The sequence below is a fragment of the Cariama cristata genome, unplaced genomic scaffold (assembly GCF_000690535.1).
Source record: "Cariama cristata isolate BGI_N322 unplaced genomic scaffold, ASM69053v1 scaffold5043, whole genome shotgun sequence".
Lineage (NCBI taxonomy): Eukaryota > Metazoa > Chordata > Aves > Cariamiformes > Cariamidae > Cariama > Cariama cristata.
The window spans coordinates 22,847-36,944 of NW_009607656.1; the positions used below are offsets into that span (position 1 = coordinate 22,847).

At 40.4% G+C, this 14,098-nt stretch overlaps 1 protein-coding gene across 1 annotated transcript in view; it reads left to right on the forward strand.

The window, feature by feature from the left end:
* The window catches only part of LOC104159005 (spermatogenesis-associated protein 16-like), a gene marked incomplete at both ends in the record, with an annotated part of 29,880 nt that extends 16,046 nt beyond the window's left edge, over window positions 1–13,834 (forward strand). Inside the window, 4 exons of the mRNA XM_009696797.1 lie at window positions 1,596–1,742; window positions 1,978–2,090; window positions 9,120–9,284; window positions 13,751–13,834. Of these exons, the coding sequence (XP_009695099.1) occupies window positions 1,596–1,742; window positions 1,978–2,090; window positions 9,120–9,284; window positions 13,751–13,834 (509 nt within the window). The remainder of the gene's footprint in view (window positions 1–1,595; window positions 1,743–1,977; window positions 2,091–9,119; window positions 9,285–13,750) is intronic.
* Between the last annotated feature and the right edge of the window lie 264 nt (window positions 13,835–14,098).

Genomic DNA, 14,098 nt, shown 5'->3' on the forward strand with positions numbered 1-14,098 from the left:
AGATCCCAGTCCTATAGTACTATAGTCAATTATAAAACAGACTGAGTAGAGCCAATGCTACCTTCAAATATGTTTGTTTACAAAAACATCTATTGGTTAAAAGAATGGCTTCAATTTTACACAAGTTTCTCCAAGTGCAGGTTCTGGGATCACTGAAGTTTCTAGGAGTTAAATGGGATAGATAGCCAAGAAAAAATGAGTATCAGGGTTTTGAGAGTGCAGTGGTGTGAGACATCTCACGCCGGCAGGACATCTTCCAACCTCCCTCCTTTCTGTCCAAAAATCCCTCTCAGGGCAGATGCGGCTCCTCTTCCTAGACTGGATGCTGAGATAACTCACAACAGTGTTAGGTGAAGTCAACCGAAGCAGTAGGGGTTATTCCACTTATCTATTCAGATCTGGCCTAAAATCACACTGCCCACCAAAAAAAAAACCCAATCACAAGGAACAAGTTTAGCTCATTGTCAGTGTGGTACCACTGAGCATCCAACCTGCAGGTCTGTATCTCACATAGGTGAAATTAAAAATATGAGCTAAACCCCATTTTAACAGTGGGTGTGAAATACCAGACATCTCACGAACATGTTATTTTAAATAACCTTCCTATTCTGTGACAATCATCTGTCCAATTTTAGTCTAAGTTCTTCTGGAGTGTAAGGACTGAATTGATTTCAAAGTTTTCCTTATTGCCAAGGAAAAAGAGCAGACACACATTTAAATCCAAGCGTACAATGCAGTTTGCTGCAAAACTGAGAACCCATCAGAAGCAGAATATGTTACAAGGGAAATATTAGGTCCACTCGCTTTGATTTATATAGGGGTAAGTCCGGAGAGCTCCGAGTGGGGTTCTCCATTTGTCACTGTGACCGCACAGCCTGGCATCTTAAAAGCAGAACTCACTGAAAACAGAGCACTCCGTTGTGAAAAGTGACACTGACATTCAATCTAGGTTTATTTTTTGCAGGGAAAGGAGAGGGAGGAAAGGGCCAGTCTGGTTCCCTAAGCAAAGGTGGTTTATACCATTGCTTTGAGCATCTGTCCTCGCCGAGGTCAGGGCAGACCGACTCAGCTGATACACAGGGACTTTGGCAGCTGCAGTCACAAACTCTGGACAAGCCACAGCACGGGCTGTCACATGCCAGCTGGGTGGATCAGAAAGGACATGCAGGAAGCCTGGGATTATGGTGGTGGTGATGGTAAAAGCACAAATCTGTAGGAAATCAAACCTCACAGATTCAGGGAACAACAAAACAGCTTCTCTTGCAGTTAAAAGATCAGGATGTTATGTTACTGAAGTGTTGAGTTATTAACGCTTTGGATGATCAGCATTGAAAAGTGCATAAATAGAAAGAACACGTTTTATCTTATGCATCAGCAAAATTTAAGCTGTTGATGCAAAAGGTTGCAAAGTCTGGAATTTCAAACCCAGTTATAGCTGGATGGGCTGGTTTGGTCACCTTTGTTTTGGCAAGCTTTCTGGATTACATTTCAGTCCTTCTTAGACTTGCTTTTTTTTTTTCCTCCAAAAAAAGTAACTTCTCTTACAACTGAAAGGAAATGTGACACTGGAAATTCTCTTCATTTCCCTATTCCAGATCCTCATGGATTTCACATCTTGCCACAGACAGCTGAGTGGCCCTCTCTGCCTCCCCAGCGGTACTTACTGACTCTGGGTTTCAGACAAAAATATATTGGAAAAATCTTGGAAAGGTGGTCAAGTAGAAAACTGCCAATCTTTTCAGGTACGCCAACTTGCTTAATAGCTGGGATAGCTCAGCTCAGGGGTGACCTATATGATCCTTGCTAAATGGGGAGGGTGGGGGGCTTCTCGGGACCCATTTCTCTGTGTCAGCAGCCCTGACTGTCCAGACAGCTCTCCTCATCTCCTCCCCCAGTTTACCCGTCATCCTGCTAGATCCTCTATGGAAAATATATATGAATAAATACAGTATATGGCTTTGTGATTTCATTTCCTAGACCAGAAAGCATCTTTGAGTCCTCTCACAGACAAAGAAATGAAAAGTTATTGGAATAACACTGGAAAAAAGATCGTGCCGGTAATGGATTTTATAAGAAGCACCAAATTAACCGTGAGTATAAAATTCACTTTCTGGTGTGTACTGTGTATGGCAGCAGAGGCCTGTGCGTGTGTGAATGACGTGTGCTTTTTGGTGGGTAATTCGTTCTGCACGTGCTCCTCCAGTGTCCAGAAACATTCAGTGAATTGCATCAGGAACATAGTTCAAATGGGGTTTATATACTTTTGAAAAGTAGCCCTAATAATTTAACAGCGCACTCACTTTATTTAAAATCATTTTGCATGCAATTTCCTCAAATCTATATGGCCTATTATATTATATCCCTACTTCACATAACCACCAAAACTAGTCGCTATATTTAATACCTGTACTATACTACATATATCTCCAGGATCTCCTTCAAGAGTTAATAATTGCTACTTGAAGCATTTCTAGTGATTTAGATCCTGATCCCTATGTAGTGAAGTATGTGAAATAACCTTCAAATCTGTTACAACCATATTGAAGGTATATTAGTTAATTCTACTCCATACTTTCTGCAATAATGTACACAGCTTTTTAGCACTATGGCTTTTGATTAGCACAAAAGGTCAAAAATCAAATTTGCATGTAGACTAGACTGTTTTAATGCAATTCTTAAATTATTCTCCTGAAAATAAGTGGAAGAAGCCTCTCCTCCCCAGATTGTAAATGCTAACGTTAATGCTTTTTCCCTAGCAATAACAGATTTTACTTTTCTGTATGTTGAAGGAATCAGAACCATTTCTTCGTCAGGGGTGTCTTAACAAATCACAGGATTTATATTCTTAGGTTTTGATATCAGATAGGAGGTTGACAAAAACTGCTACTTAGCAACCCCTAGCAAGGAAGAAACATTAGCTAGATATTTGGGGAAGTTATACCTTCTTTACTGTCAGAGAGCAGCTGCTGAAACAACAGTAAGTGCTTGAACACACATGCTTAGTGGGAGGTAAAGGTGCTTAGTGCTTCGCCAAGATGGGCACTCATAAAGCATCCACATCGGTGTGAGGCAGGTAGAGCAGGCTGAGGGCAGACATCCCCAAGGAAACACGCAGCTGCTTCTTTCCAGTTCTTTCCTGAAGCCATGCACTATTGGCTTCGGATGACCAAAAGCCCAAGTTATTGATGTGCAGGCTAATAGAAGTGGCGTCTTTGGGAAAGTGAAATATCTGTTATTGCTGTGTGCATTGCACTTCGAACATTTAAGAAGCTAGTATAAGCAGACAGTAGGTTGGGTACCAGATACAGAATACAATGTTGGTCTTTCTGAAAGCCTTCATAAAAGTCCAATTTATTTTTATTTTTTTTTTAACCCCACAATTCTCTCTTTGGGTATAACATAAAGCTTTCAGAGGTGAGATTCCTCTATTGCAGTTATTCAGTCTCTAAATAGTATCAGGAAGAGAAAAACACTTTTAAATCAGGTATCTTTTGGATTCCCCATAACTACTCTATTCTGTAAATGAATTTGGAGGAGCAGGACCACATGGGTCAAGCAGAGGTACATGGTATCTGGTATCCAGGGTACAGGGAAAAGAAAACAAACTCATTGGGAAGGAGACAAGAGTGGAGCGGTGTATTCGGATTGCTCAAGCTGGCCCCCACTAGCTGTATAAATTTACACTGCTCCTACACAATAATATTTTCTGCTAGCTCTAGACCTCACCTCATACGTTTAAATAAATGATACAGAAGAGGGCTTCCAAAAATACAGGGTGAAACCCCAGCACCACTGAAGTCATCAGCAAACTTGCCTTCTTTTCAAGGAGGTCAGCACAGCATCCCCATGGTTCAGGCAAGGTCTACCCCAGTGCCACCTCCAGCAGCAGCAAGAATGGGATAACAGGTCTGAACCGTGGTCCTATAGCTTTAGAATCAGCTTCCAGGGGATCAGTACGGGAGCTTTAATGGAGAGGAGGAAAGCCCCAAGAGAGAAGAAATTATCACTGAGTTAGAACAAACAGCTGCCAATTCCACATCCATTATCAGTGGAAATATATTCACTTTCCCTTCAGTTTTCATAGTGTTGAATGACCCAGGCAAGACAGAACCTCTGACCCAAAAAGCGAATGACAAAGCCAATTATACCTGATAATACAGATAGGCACAGAGCCAGAACTGCTCTGCTACTGGTAATTAAAATCTCTTTATGGGCCTGGCAGAGATTTGGCCACTTTTGCTTCCTTGAAAGTATTCCAAAATTTTCTTCAAGCTAGAAATATGATTCCATTGTATTTCCATCATAGACAAACTAAATTAAAAACTTTTGCAAGACAAACTTCAGATACAGACTCTAGCTTTACAACTTACTTTAAGAAGATAAAAGAACGTATTTGGTTTTTAATAGAACAAGCATTCCTTTCTGCCCTTTTCTTCTTTTGTAGGTGCAAACGTACAACCCAAAACGTTTGTCCTAATCAGATTTTTTTGATAAAAACATCTCAGTGCTAAAGCAGAGCTTATTAAGCCATAGCAATACTTAATATAAGTCAATTCTGCCATCTCAGTTGTGCAGCTACACAACAAATTGTATGATTTATACACACATCACCGCTGGTAAGACATTAAGTTAAAGGTTAAAAAAGCAGAACATTTTCTATTGGCCCCCCTTCTTCATAAAGAACAGCCAGTCCCATTTAAATCAAAGGGACGTTTGTGTATTGTAAAGCAAGAAGCATCTGAGAAAGGATGTCTCAGTCTGGTCCCTGTGCCGCATCATCTGCTGCTAGTGGGGAAATGCCATAAACCTCATCTACCCAGAAATACATACAGTGACACAAGGATTATTTTATCTGTCTTAAAAAAATATGTCAGTCAGACCTCCAACTACTCATATTCGAGTCAAGATCACCAGCACTGACAAGTGGTTATTCTATCAAGTGATTTCACTGGGGTAATTTCTGCTGCTTTGTAGACACCAAGTTTGCCTTTCTCCTGCTGTAGTCCCATGGCGATGGCACATGATGCTACTTAAGAGGAGAAACGGTGGCCAGCGGGGCTTATTAGACTGCTCATATTATAAAGGTGAACAAAACCTACTGTATGATTCACAGCATGATGCACACATTTACAGATCTCACTGTTTCGTTGTCTATTTTTTAAGTAGAAGGAAAGTGTTTACTACATACAGATTTCAGTATACGCATTTTCTGGAGGATACCAAGGGCATTAAGGAAACATTATGATGGATTTTTTTCTGTTTGTTATTGCAATACACTACAGAGCTGCTTTCAAGGCATAACCTCCTTCATATTTTGAGCTGAAAAATAGTGGTAAAGACTCCACAACAGAAAAAAATAACTACTGGAGGACATTCCAGACTTTTGCAAAGTAGTGCTCTTAAAGCTGATAGGTAAACTTGCCACATGTATAGGATATGACAGATCCTGCTTTAAATCCAGGGTGACCAGCCACTCTGCTTTTCTTTTTCTTAGCACTCAGCAATTAAATTTTATTTATAAACAGAAGTGGCATAAGGGATTACTCCTTTCTTGAATATAGAGGAAAGCAAAAAGTGGGGGCATCATCCCAAAATTCTCAATACGTGAAAGGACACATGATTCACTCCTCTCACATGCTCTCCAGCTCCTTTTTGCAATGCAAGCCTGTCCTATCTTTGCTCTGGTTGTTCATGTCGGGTATTTAGCAATAGCAGGTAAGCTCCATCCAGAACACGCTGATCTGCTTTTTGTAGCTGCTTTTTCATCCCAACGTCAGAGGAACGAGGATGTCACAAGACTGATCCTTGGGCATCAGGACCTTATTTCTCCTTGAATGAAGAATTTCAAAGATGCCTCTGGGGATAAACACCTTTTTTTGTTGTTATTGTTTAAAGAGAATTAGTGCAGCAAAAAGTTTTCTGGGGAAAGCTCTCTCTTGGGAGGACCTCTGCCTCAGGCGAGACTGCCCATTACAAATAAAGTCCCCAAGAGAAAGTTCATCAATTGCTCGGTTTTACTTTTCTCTTTAAATTCTCCTTGGAATACCAGACAGCAGGGATAAGGCCCATCCAGAAAGTAACAGCATCATAATTTAACAATTTATTATCTTAGTATGTTACTGCATTTCTAGGGTGCAACTGTTACTCCGTATACTGCATTTGTTGGTTCCTCTGCTACCTGATTCCTCAAAAGTGTCTCTCTTCTCTTTGTTAAAGGAGCTAACTCTTTTCCACTGAAGTCTCCATTTAAGTTTGCTCTTCACTTTGCCTACCTGAGCCGGTTTCATCTTCATCTGGTTGCTTGGCCACTTTATTATGTTTTTTACTGCAGCTTAGTAGCCCCTTGAATTCTGCTATAGTTCATGTAATTCTCATCATGTGGTTCAGCTCCCCGTGGAATTTTTTCTCCTGCCAGCAGCAGTTATTTACTTTCTCTTTCTGCATTTTTCATTGTCACTGAAATGCCACCTCTGACAATGTTCAACCTCCTCTAATCCCTTCAAAAAAACCCTGCTGACGCTTATTTATTTATTTACTTCTAACCTACTATAAACTTAAATAGCATTGCTATGTCCACAGGGTTCATATTGGCACAGATGCCCAGTTTGTTTCCCATAGCTACGTGGCATGCTCTCATATTTTTCTGGAGAGTCAAGCAGAGAAAAAATTGTTTTCTTTTCGCCTTTACTTTCTTAATCATTGGAGAAGCCCCCAACAGACACAGCATGATGAGAGAGGATTTTTACCTGCTTTCTCAGCTGATGACTCAATATACTCATTTCTCAGTGCTTACACAAAAAGGTTTTGGGTGAATTTCAAGAATAGCAGGGAGAAACCTTTTGTTGCATCTAAAATGTTGTGAGACTATTTCATGTTGATAAGAGCTCTCTTTCTCTCTCATTAACTGATTGCTTCTCCTTATTTTAATGCACACAGCTCTACCTGGGGACACAGCTATCTGGCTTTCAAACACCGATGATCAGGTAGAGATGGGGCTCCATTTTGTTCCTTGCTATGGGAACTAGACTGTGTCAGATGTACAATTTCACATACTAGAGATCACAGAAATCTTTTTTTCTTGCTGGTGTCTCCTACTGATACTAGGTCAGGTCCTCAGAAAAGGACTCTGCAAGTGATAAAAATAGTTTCTAAGAAGGTTGTCCTGGTCTCCCTTCTTAGAGATAGGTCAACAGAAGTTCATGAGAAGGTAGTCCTGGAAGCACTCTCCTGGTTCCTCAAGTCAAACCACATGCTACTATACACCTTTGTGTCACCTAATATTGTATTCATAAATTGAGTAAAATTCATCTTAGAACTAGTTAGGCTTTCTGCCTTTTCTGCTCTTGGTGAAACACACTGCAGACCTTCAACCTGAATTATAAGAAGCTTAATTGCCACCCCAGTCTTATTTGTACCTATTTATACACAATGGTCCTTCTGTTATCATTGTCCTTTATCTCTCCTTCCCTTTTCAGTTGTTTGCTCTCTTTGGAATTTAGCCCTGCATTATGTTTATTGAGAAGAATAATAAGCTCTTGGCATTTTCATTAATAGACTAATCAAACCACACTTCTCTCAAAAGAGGTATCTCCTACCGTGCTGGCCTCTCTGCTTCATGATGCTTGGGTTTAAATTAACCTCTCCAAACACAGCTGAGTGGAGCTATCTGCAATACTCCAGAGAACTGCTGACCGGAGCTCCTTTTCCCTGTGCAGTACCTGATTCTCTCCTTCAGCTAATGGAAATACCAGTTCATTGGCTCAGCTCTTTCTTTTTCACTTGCTTTCACATCTGGAGCTCCCAGATTATAGCTGCACTGGTATCCAGTGCATGGTCTTTCATTTCATACAATTTTACAATTATATTAGATATTATATTAAAAGAGGTAAAATTAACTATACCAGGATTATTTGTATTTTTCTAGAGTTAAAAGAAAACTAAGTTTTTTCCCACTATTATTCTTGTCAGTTATCTAGAAAGCAAGACCAGCATTGTTATTAAATTCTTAGACTTGATATGTTGATAATAATTTTGATAACACTTGATGCTTGCCTAGTACAAATTTCTGCAAAATCAACATCAAACCAAATGATCGAGATTCTTTGCCAAGAGAAGTTCATTTTAAAAATGGGACACCATTTATTGAAAATTTATTGAAAAATAAATGTCATTCAAAAATTTTCTTTGACCCTGTTTAATCTATGATTGGACCTAGAATCACCTACCTGGAAATGTATGTAAATGGCAGCACGAGCATGCCACCATATGTAACCGCCAGAACAAAGACCTGCTAAAAATACTGGAAGTGGTTTTGAAAACTGATGCCAATTCTTGGAATTTCAGGCACTTAAATACATTCAAAACCCTGATTAGATGAATGGAAATTTCACTCTGAAGGGCTGAGCATACAGATATGCAATGGCTACATCTCGTCGGGAATGTAGGCCAAATTGCTTTTGAAAATCCCAGTAGGGTGCTTATTTGCATTTTTGGCTTCAGAATACTTTTGAAAATATGGTGGTAAGGCTGCCATCCATCAAACACTTCAGCAGGTGCTGAGATTTTATGCAAGCACTTGGCTGAATTTCTGTATTCACATGCTTAAAATTTACCATGTGCCTAGCTGCCTGGAGGATCAGATACCACCTCTGCAGGTTTTAGTCCCTCAAGGTTATATATTTGAAAAATATGGATTTGCCTAGTCTGCAAACAAACCACAAGCTGACACACCGCACAGTTTCCTCAGCCTCTTCACTGAAAATTTAAAAGCAATCCATAAAAGTCAGGTAATATTTAACAGAGGGGATTATGGAAAAGCCATTTCCGAATGAGAATATTGCATTCATGTTTGTTATCTGCTGTCTCCCCTCCACATATATTATGACTATATATTTATTTTTCTAGTACTACTAGAGAGATTGTGGAAAGAAATTATTATTATTTTTTCCCCCTCTATAAAGATTGTCAGCGGCATTATCTTAAAGGTGCTGGATGCCATATTGCTTATAGTATTACCAGCACAAATACATATGATGATAAGCCTCAAGGCATAGGACTCAAAGGATAAGTGTGTTTTCTGCAACTCTCCTCTAACCTACTTGCTTTTCCTGAGAAAACAGGACAATCGCTGCCCGTGTTCACGTGGGATAGAGAAGTTGCATTACGCCAGCATCCTTGGCCGTTTGCAGAGAGTCGAGGAACAGTCCCAAGTGATTAATCAAGCGATGGCTGAGCTAGCAACCGTTCCCTACCTTCAGGACATCAGTCAGCAGGATGCTGAACTGGTAAGTATTTATTTCTAATACTTGTTTTGGCCTTTAGAGGCAGGGAGCCAGGGAGGGAAGGGCTGGGGCAGAGCACTGCGTTGCAATTTGGTCTGGAAGTCATTTTTCGAATGTGCGGACCTGAAGTAGTTTTAAAATCCTACTGCAGTGCCTTGTCAGAGGAGGTGCTAATCACCTGCAAGGATGACTTTTATAGAACCAGCATGACTCATCTGTAGGCATATTTTTAAAACCTCTTCTTTTCCCCTAAACCTCCCCAAATCAGTCTGGGAAAATGATTGCAATTATTCAGATCGTGCTACTTTAAGATACCTAACATCAGAAGCCACCTGCAGCAAAACAGGCTGAATCTAGCTAAAGCTCAGGAGAAGGGGGAAAGGAGAGAAACATTTTCTTTCCTGGCTCCATCTACGACTGCTCCCTCTCTCTGAATAAACCCATCTACCTACCATGCTTTTGTTTTCCCTTTGTAAAATAAGGGCGGTGATGCTAGCAGGGCTGTTGCAAGACTAGAGTCATTAATAGCTTGATAGTACATCAATAAACTGCAGCAGAAAGTACCATATTCTTCCACGGGGCTGTCAGGATTTCTGATGGGGGAGGGAGGGAGCTCACGTACATGCAAATTTTAAGCATATCCTTCCAGAAAAAAAAAAAAATATCCCTCCACAGTCCCTGCATTTAAATGGAGTCCAATTTTGGTGATCCAACTTCGGTTCACTAAAAACTCTTGGTTTTCCCAAAGCCGGTCCCTTGACATTTGTTTGCAGTCCTGCAAAGCTCCTAAGCTCTGTAGAATTAAAGCTTCACAGCAGTTTGCTTTAGGGAAGATGAGCAGTGGCCTGCAACTGCAGGAGGTGGTTGCCAGACTTTGAAGTCTGGGCTAGAGATAAGGGGAAACGACATTGCAAAGAAACTGTTATGAAAAGACATTCTCCTTTTGATGCAAGGTCTCTAGTATAAAACTTCAGCAGACCCACATTTCAAGGCTGACTAAAGGGTCTTGAGTTATTGGTACATATTTCAGTAATCGGTATTTCTCCAGGGTGCAATATTTTCAGTACATCACACGTTAGGCACAGGCTATTACACTGTTGCCTGTATCTTGTCATGTAGTAATCATAAGCCTGACCTCCCTGGAAAGCTTTTTGGAGGAGGCTCTAGGCCACCCAAGACAAAGGTCTTCAGTCTCTTAGGGGTAGGACTGGGCAGAACAAGGGTCCGTGCTAGGAGATTTAAGCGATAGATTGTAAATCTTTCAACAAAACACATACGCTTTGTTTACTGAGCCCAAAGTAAAAGTGTTTTTTAAAAGAATAAAGGCAGAAAATCTCTACAAGCTACCCTGTCCAGAGCATTAAAATGTATTAATTCAGCATTCATTTATTTTTCTTTGTCCTGTCATCCTGCTGTAAAATATATCTTTAGTCTGTGTGTGCAAATGGAGGCTCAGATGCTTTGCAGCTAGTATATTTTAGTGAACTTCAGGCACCACAGTGTTAAGGCACAAGGCTGCAAGCAAGAACTCGCAGAGTGCCTTCACCAGGGAGTGACTAATGGCTTTTACCTTTCCTGGTGGCACCAGCCCGCATGGCAGAACCTCCTCTTATGCCAGTAGGGACCATTTCCCTACCACACCGCAATGGCGTCAAGCACAAAAGATTGTTGCCCATGGTTGGGTCTGCATGCCCAAACCACCCAGGGAGCGAGCAGAAGGTCCTCACTCGCTCAGCCTACCTGTTGTCCTCCTCATTTCGCTGGGGTGCAGGCAGGATGAAATATTTGCAGGACTGGGCTGTACTGGTGTGATTCAGCATCTCTCGATGGATGCTACAGAGGCAGCCTCACAGTGCCCATGGGGTCAGAATCACAGCACTCATGCTGACTCCATGTGCTTCTCAGTCTTCAGCAACATTTCTTAGAGATATCTAAATTTTTCCATGAAGAAAAAACTGAGCTGGCCAAATTCTAATCTCACTTGTACTAATAAAAATTTCAAGTAATTCCTCTGCGGTCATTCTGAATTTACATTGGTAAAACTGAGATAAGACTTTATGACCAAGCAAGGCAGTTAAATTGTGTGAGTTAGAAAATGCTAAAGATGCCAAATGTTTATTATCACGTACAGTATAAGTTGTATAAAGTTTAAAGCACACTGAATTTATAATAGCGCAATTTGCACTGATACAGCAAGGATCCCAAAGGCATTTCAGTTATAAACTCTTCTGTGTAAATGTCTTCCTGTAACTAAATAAATAGTCCTAATCTATGGCACAGAGAACGTCAAGTGAGGCCTTTTCAGATCAGTATTTATTCATGGACCCTTGGAAAATAAAGATTTTAGTTAGCTTGAACAGTTGAATATAACTGGGGGAAAACCCTGAAGAAAATCTTTCCAAGGTTTACGATTTCGATGTCACCATATTTGTACATCATAAATCAAGATGAAGGTTGTTAAAAAGCACAAATCTATTTCAATTTAAAATCAAATGAGGACAAGATATTTTTAAAAATGCAACATTTCTCCTTGGAGGGGATTTTCCAAAAAAAAACAGCTTTGGGAGAATTACTGTGGTCTGCCAACTGCCCGCTCTTGTAGCACGCACATTTTGTCTGCCAATAGAGCTGGTGAAAAACTTTGGGTGAGAAAAATTTAAACCAGAGCACACACTGGGCACTTTTCACTGGCATGTATCAGTATCAGTGAAACTTTAATTGGAAAGGTTTCTTGCTTTAACTTCTTGCCTAAAGCAGTGACATCTCCAGCCCACTTGGGCTGTCGGAGCGGCTCCTTAGGGGTGACAGACCGATGTCCTGGTCCCTGCCCCGGTGGGTGCTCTTTGACCAGTTCTTCACAGAGAATCACTCCAAGGAAAGCAATGGAGAAATCCTCCCCTTCCCTGAGCGGTTCCTCCTCTGCCTGGCTTGACGCAGGATCTGTGCTTTGCCCGTTCTGCCCTTAATACCCTTAATCTCTGGACTGTGTCTATTCTGGATTCGTAGAAGGAGATTATCTGTCATAAAAATATTGTGATGGAAAAATTCTGAAAGGTTCTTGACTCTTTTTGCATTAAAGTCAGAGGCAGAAATCCGCAGTTTTGTTTTTCATGAATACTGATGCATGACTTTAAAAAAAATAAAAGTTTTCATCTGAAATGTTTGGACCAATAAGATTCAACTTAATGGCTGCACAAGCACAGAGAGAGCAGGCTGAAACCAGCCATAGCAAATTTATTTAGAGATTCAAAAGGAGATTCCTGCATCCTTTATCCTGTGTTGGGACACAGACAAAGACTTTTAACTGCAAAAACCTGAAGGCAAAGGTAAACTTGAGGCAATACAGACCTGCTCCTTGAATCTCAAAGCAATATTTTTATAACTGGCACAGATGAGCCTAAACACTGATGTTTTAAGTTTCATCACCTTTTATACTCGTATTAGACTGCTGGCCATCTAGGTACTGAAAGAATTCCTCTATGAATTCTTACGCTTGTACTGCCCAGTTACTTCTAATGAGTAAGAAATTTGGGAAGAGACACCAACAACTATTGTTTGGGTTCACCGTAACCAGCTAAACATTTGGAAGAGACCTAATAGAGCACCACAGTATCACAGGTATTAAATACAAGTTTCTCCCAGTTTGTTCCTAATCACTGATGCTAACAGCTGCTCATGGGAGGACACCCTGGATCTGACCCTCATCTCTCCGTTACTGAATTAAGAGCAACTGAAACATTTTCAAGTGTTTGGGAAGGGTGCAGGATGAGGCAATGCTATGGACAACCTAGAAGGGTGCTGGACTGAGGCACTACTACAACTAATCTGAATTTTAGCCTTCCCCCTAACACTAAGGGCTGATTAGCAAGTATTTTCCTACCGCTTCTTTTTATAGTTTACACTAGCAATTGTCTGCCTTGGTTTTATGCTCTGTTATGCTGAATGATGGGAAGAAGGGAGGGTTTGCCAAAGAAAAAGATAGTAAAGGCAAGGAAAATGAGCTAGATACTTCCAGCTACAGTAAAAGCATCTCAGCTTTAGTGTTGTCCTCTTGTGAGGTTTTACATGCTGCTTTAAATTATGATACATTAGCCTTGGGAGAAAATACTAAAAAGCATTCATGTACGACACAGAATATCCCAGACAGCTGAAGAATGAAATACGGAGCCTTTATTCTTTACAACCCAAGTCTTCCTTTACTAAGTATAAACATTTACTGCATTAAAACGTATAGGCTTAAATACAAATTTTCCAGGGGATTTTTTTTCCCCATTGTTAAGTATTTTATATCCACAATAATACAGTGTAATGGCTGAAGCAGAGATGAGGTGGCAGTTCTCATTGTGTGAAAGATGAGTAATAAAATCATCAGCGTACAAATGATTTTTTAATTAGGTTTTAATCTGTGTATTTAGAGAAGTTATTTCTGTGTGAATTCCACACTGATAATTTTTATCTTGGTGCCACAGCTGCAGTCGCTAATGGCAGATGCCATGGACACCCTTGAAGGAAGAAGCAGCGATAAAGGACGTGTGTGGAATAAAATTCAGAAGGTAAAAACCTGCCGCAAAGGGCAGGAGAGTATATTGTTCCTTGGGGAGTAAATGTCCACCTGAGACATATCTGTTCAAAAGGTAGAAAAGAAAGGAGGTGCCATTTGAAACCTGACTGCATGCCTTGAACTCTGTTAGTGCTCGGGCACTAATCACAAATACATATTTATTATTAGCTTTAGCCCCTGTGGTTGATCTTTGACCATGTTAATAGTCTCATGTGGTTATCTAATGCAAAAAAAAAAAAATCTTAATAGCTTAATT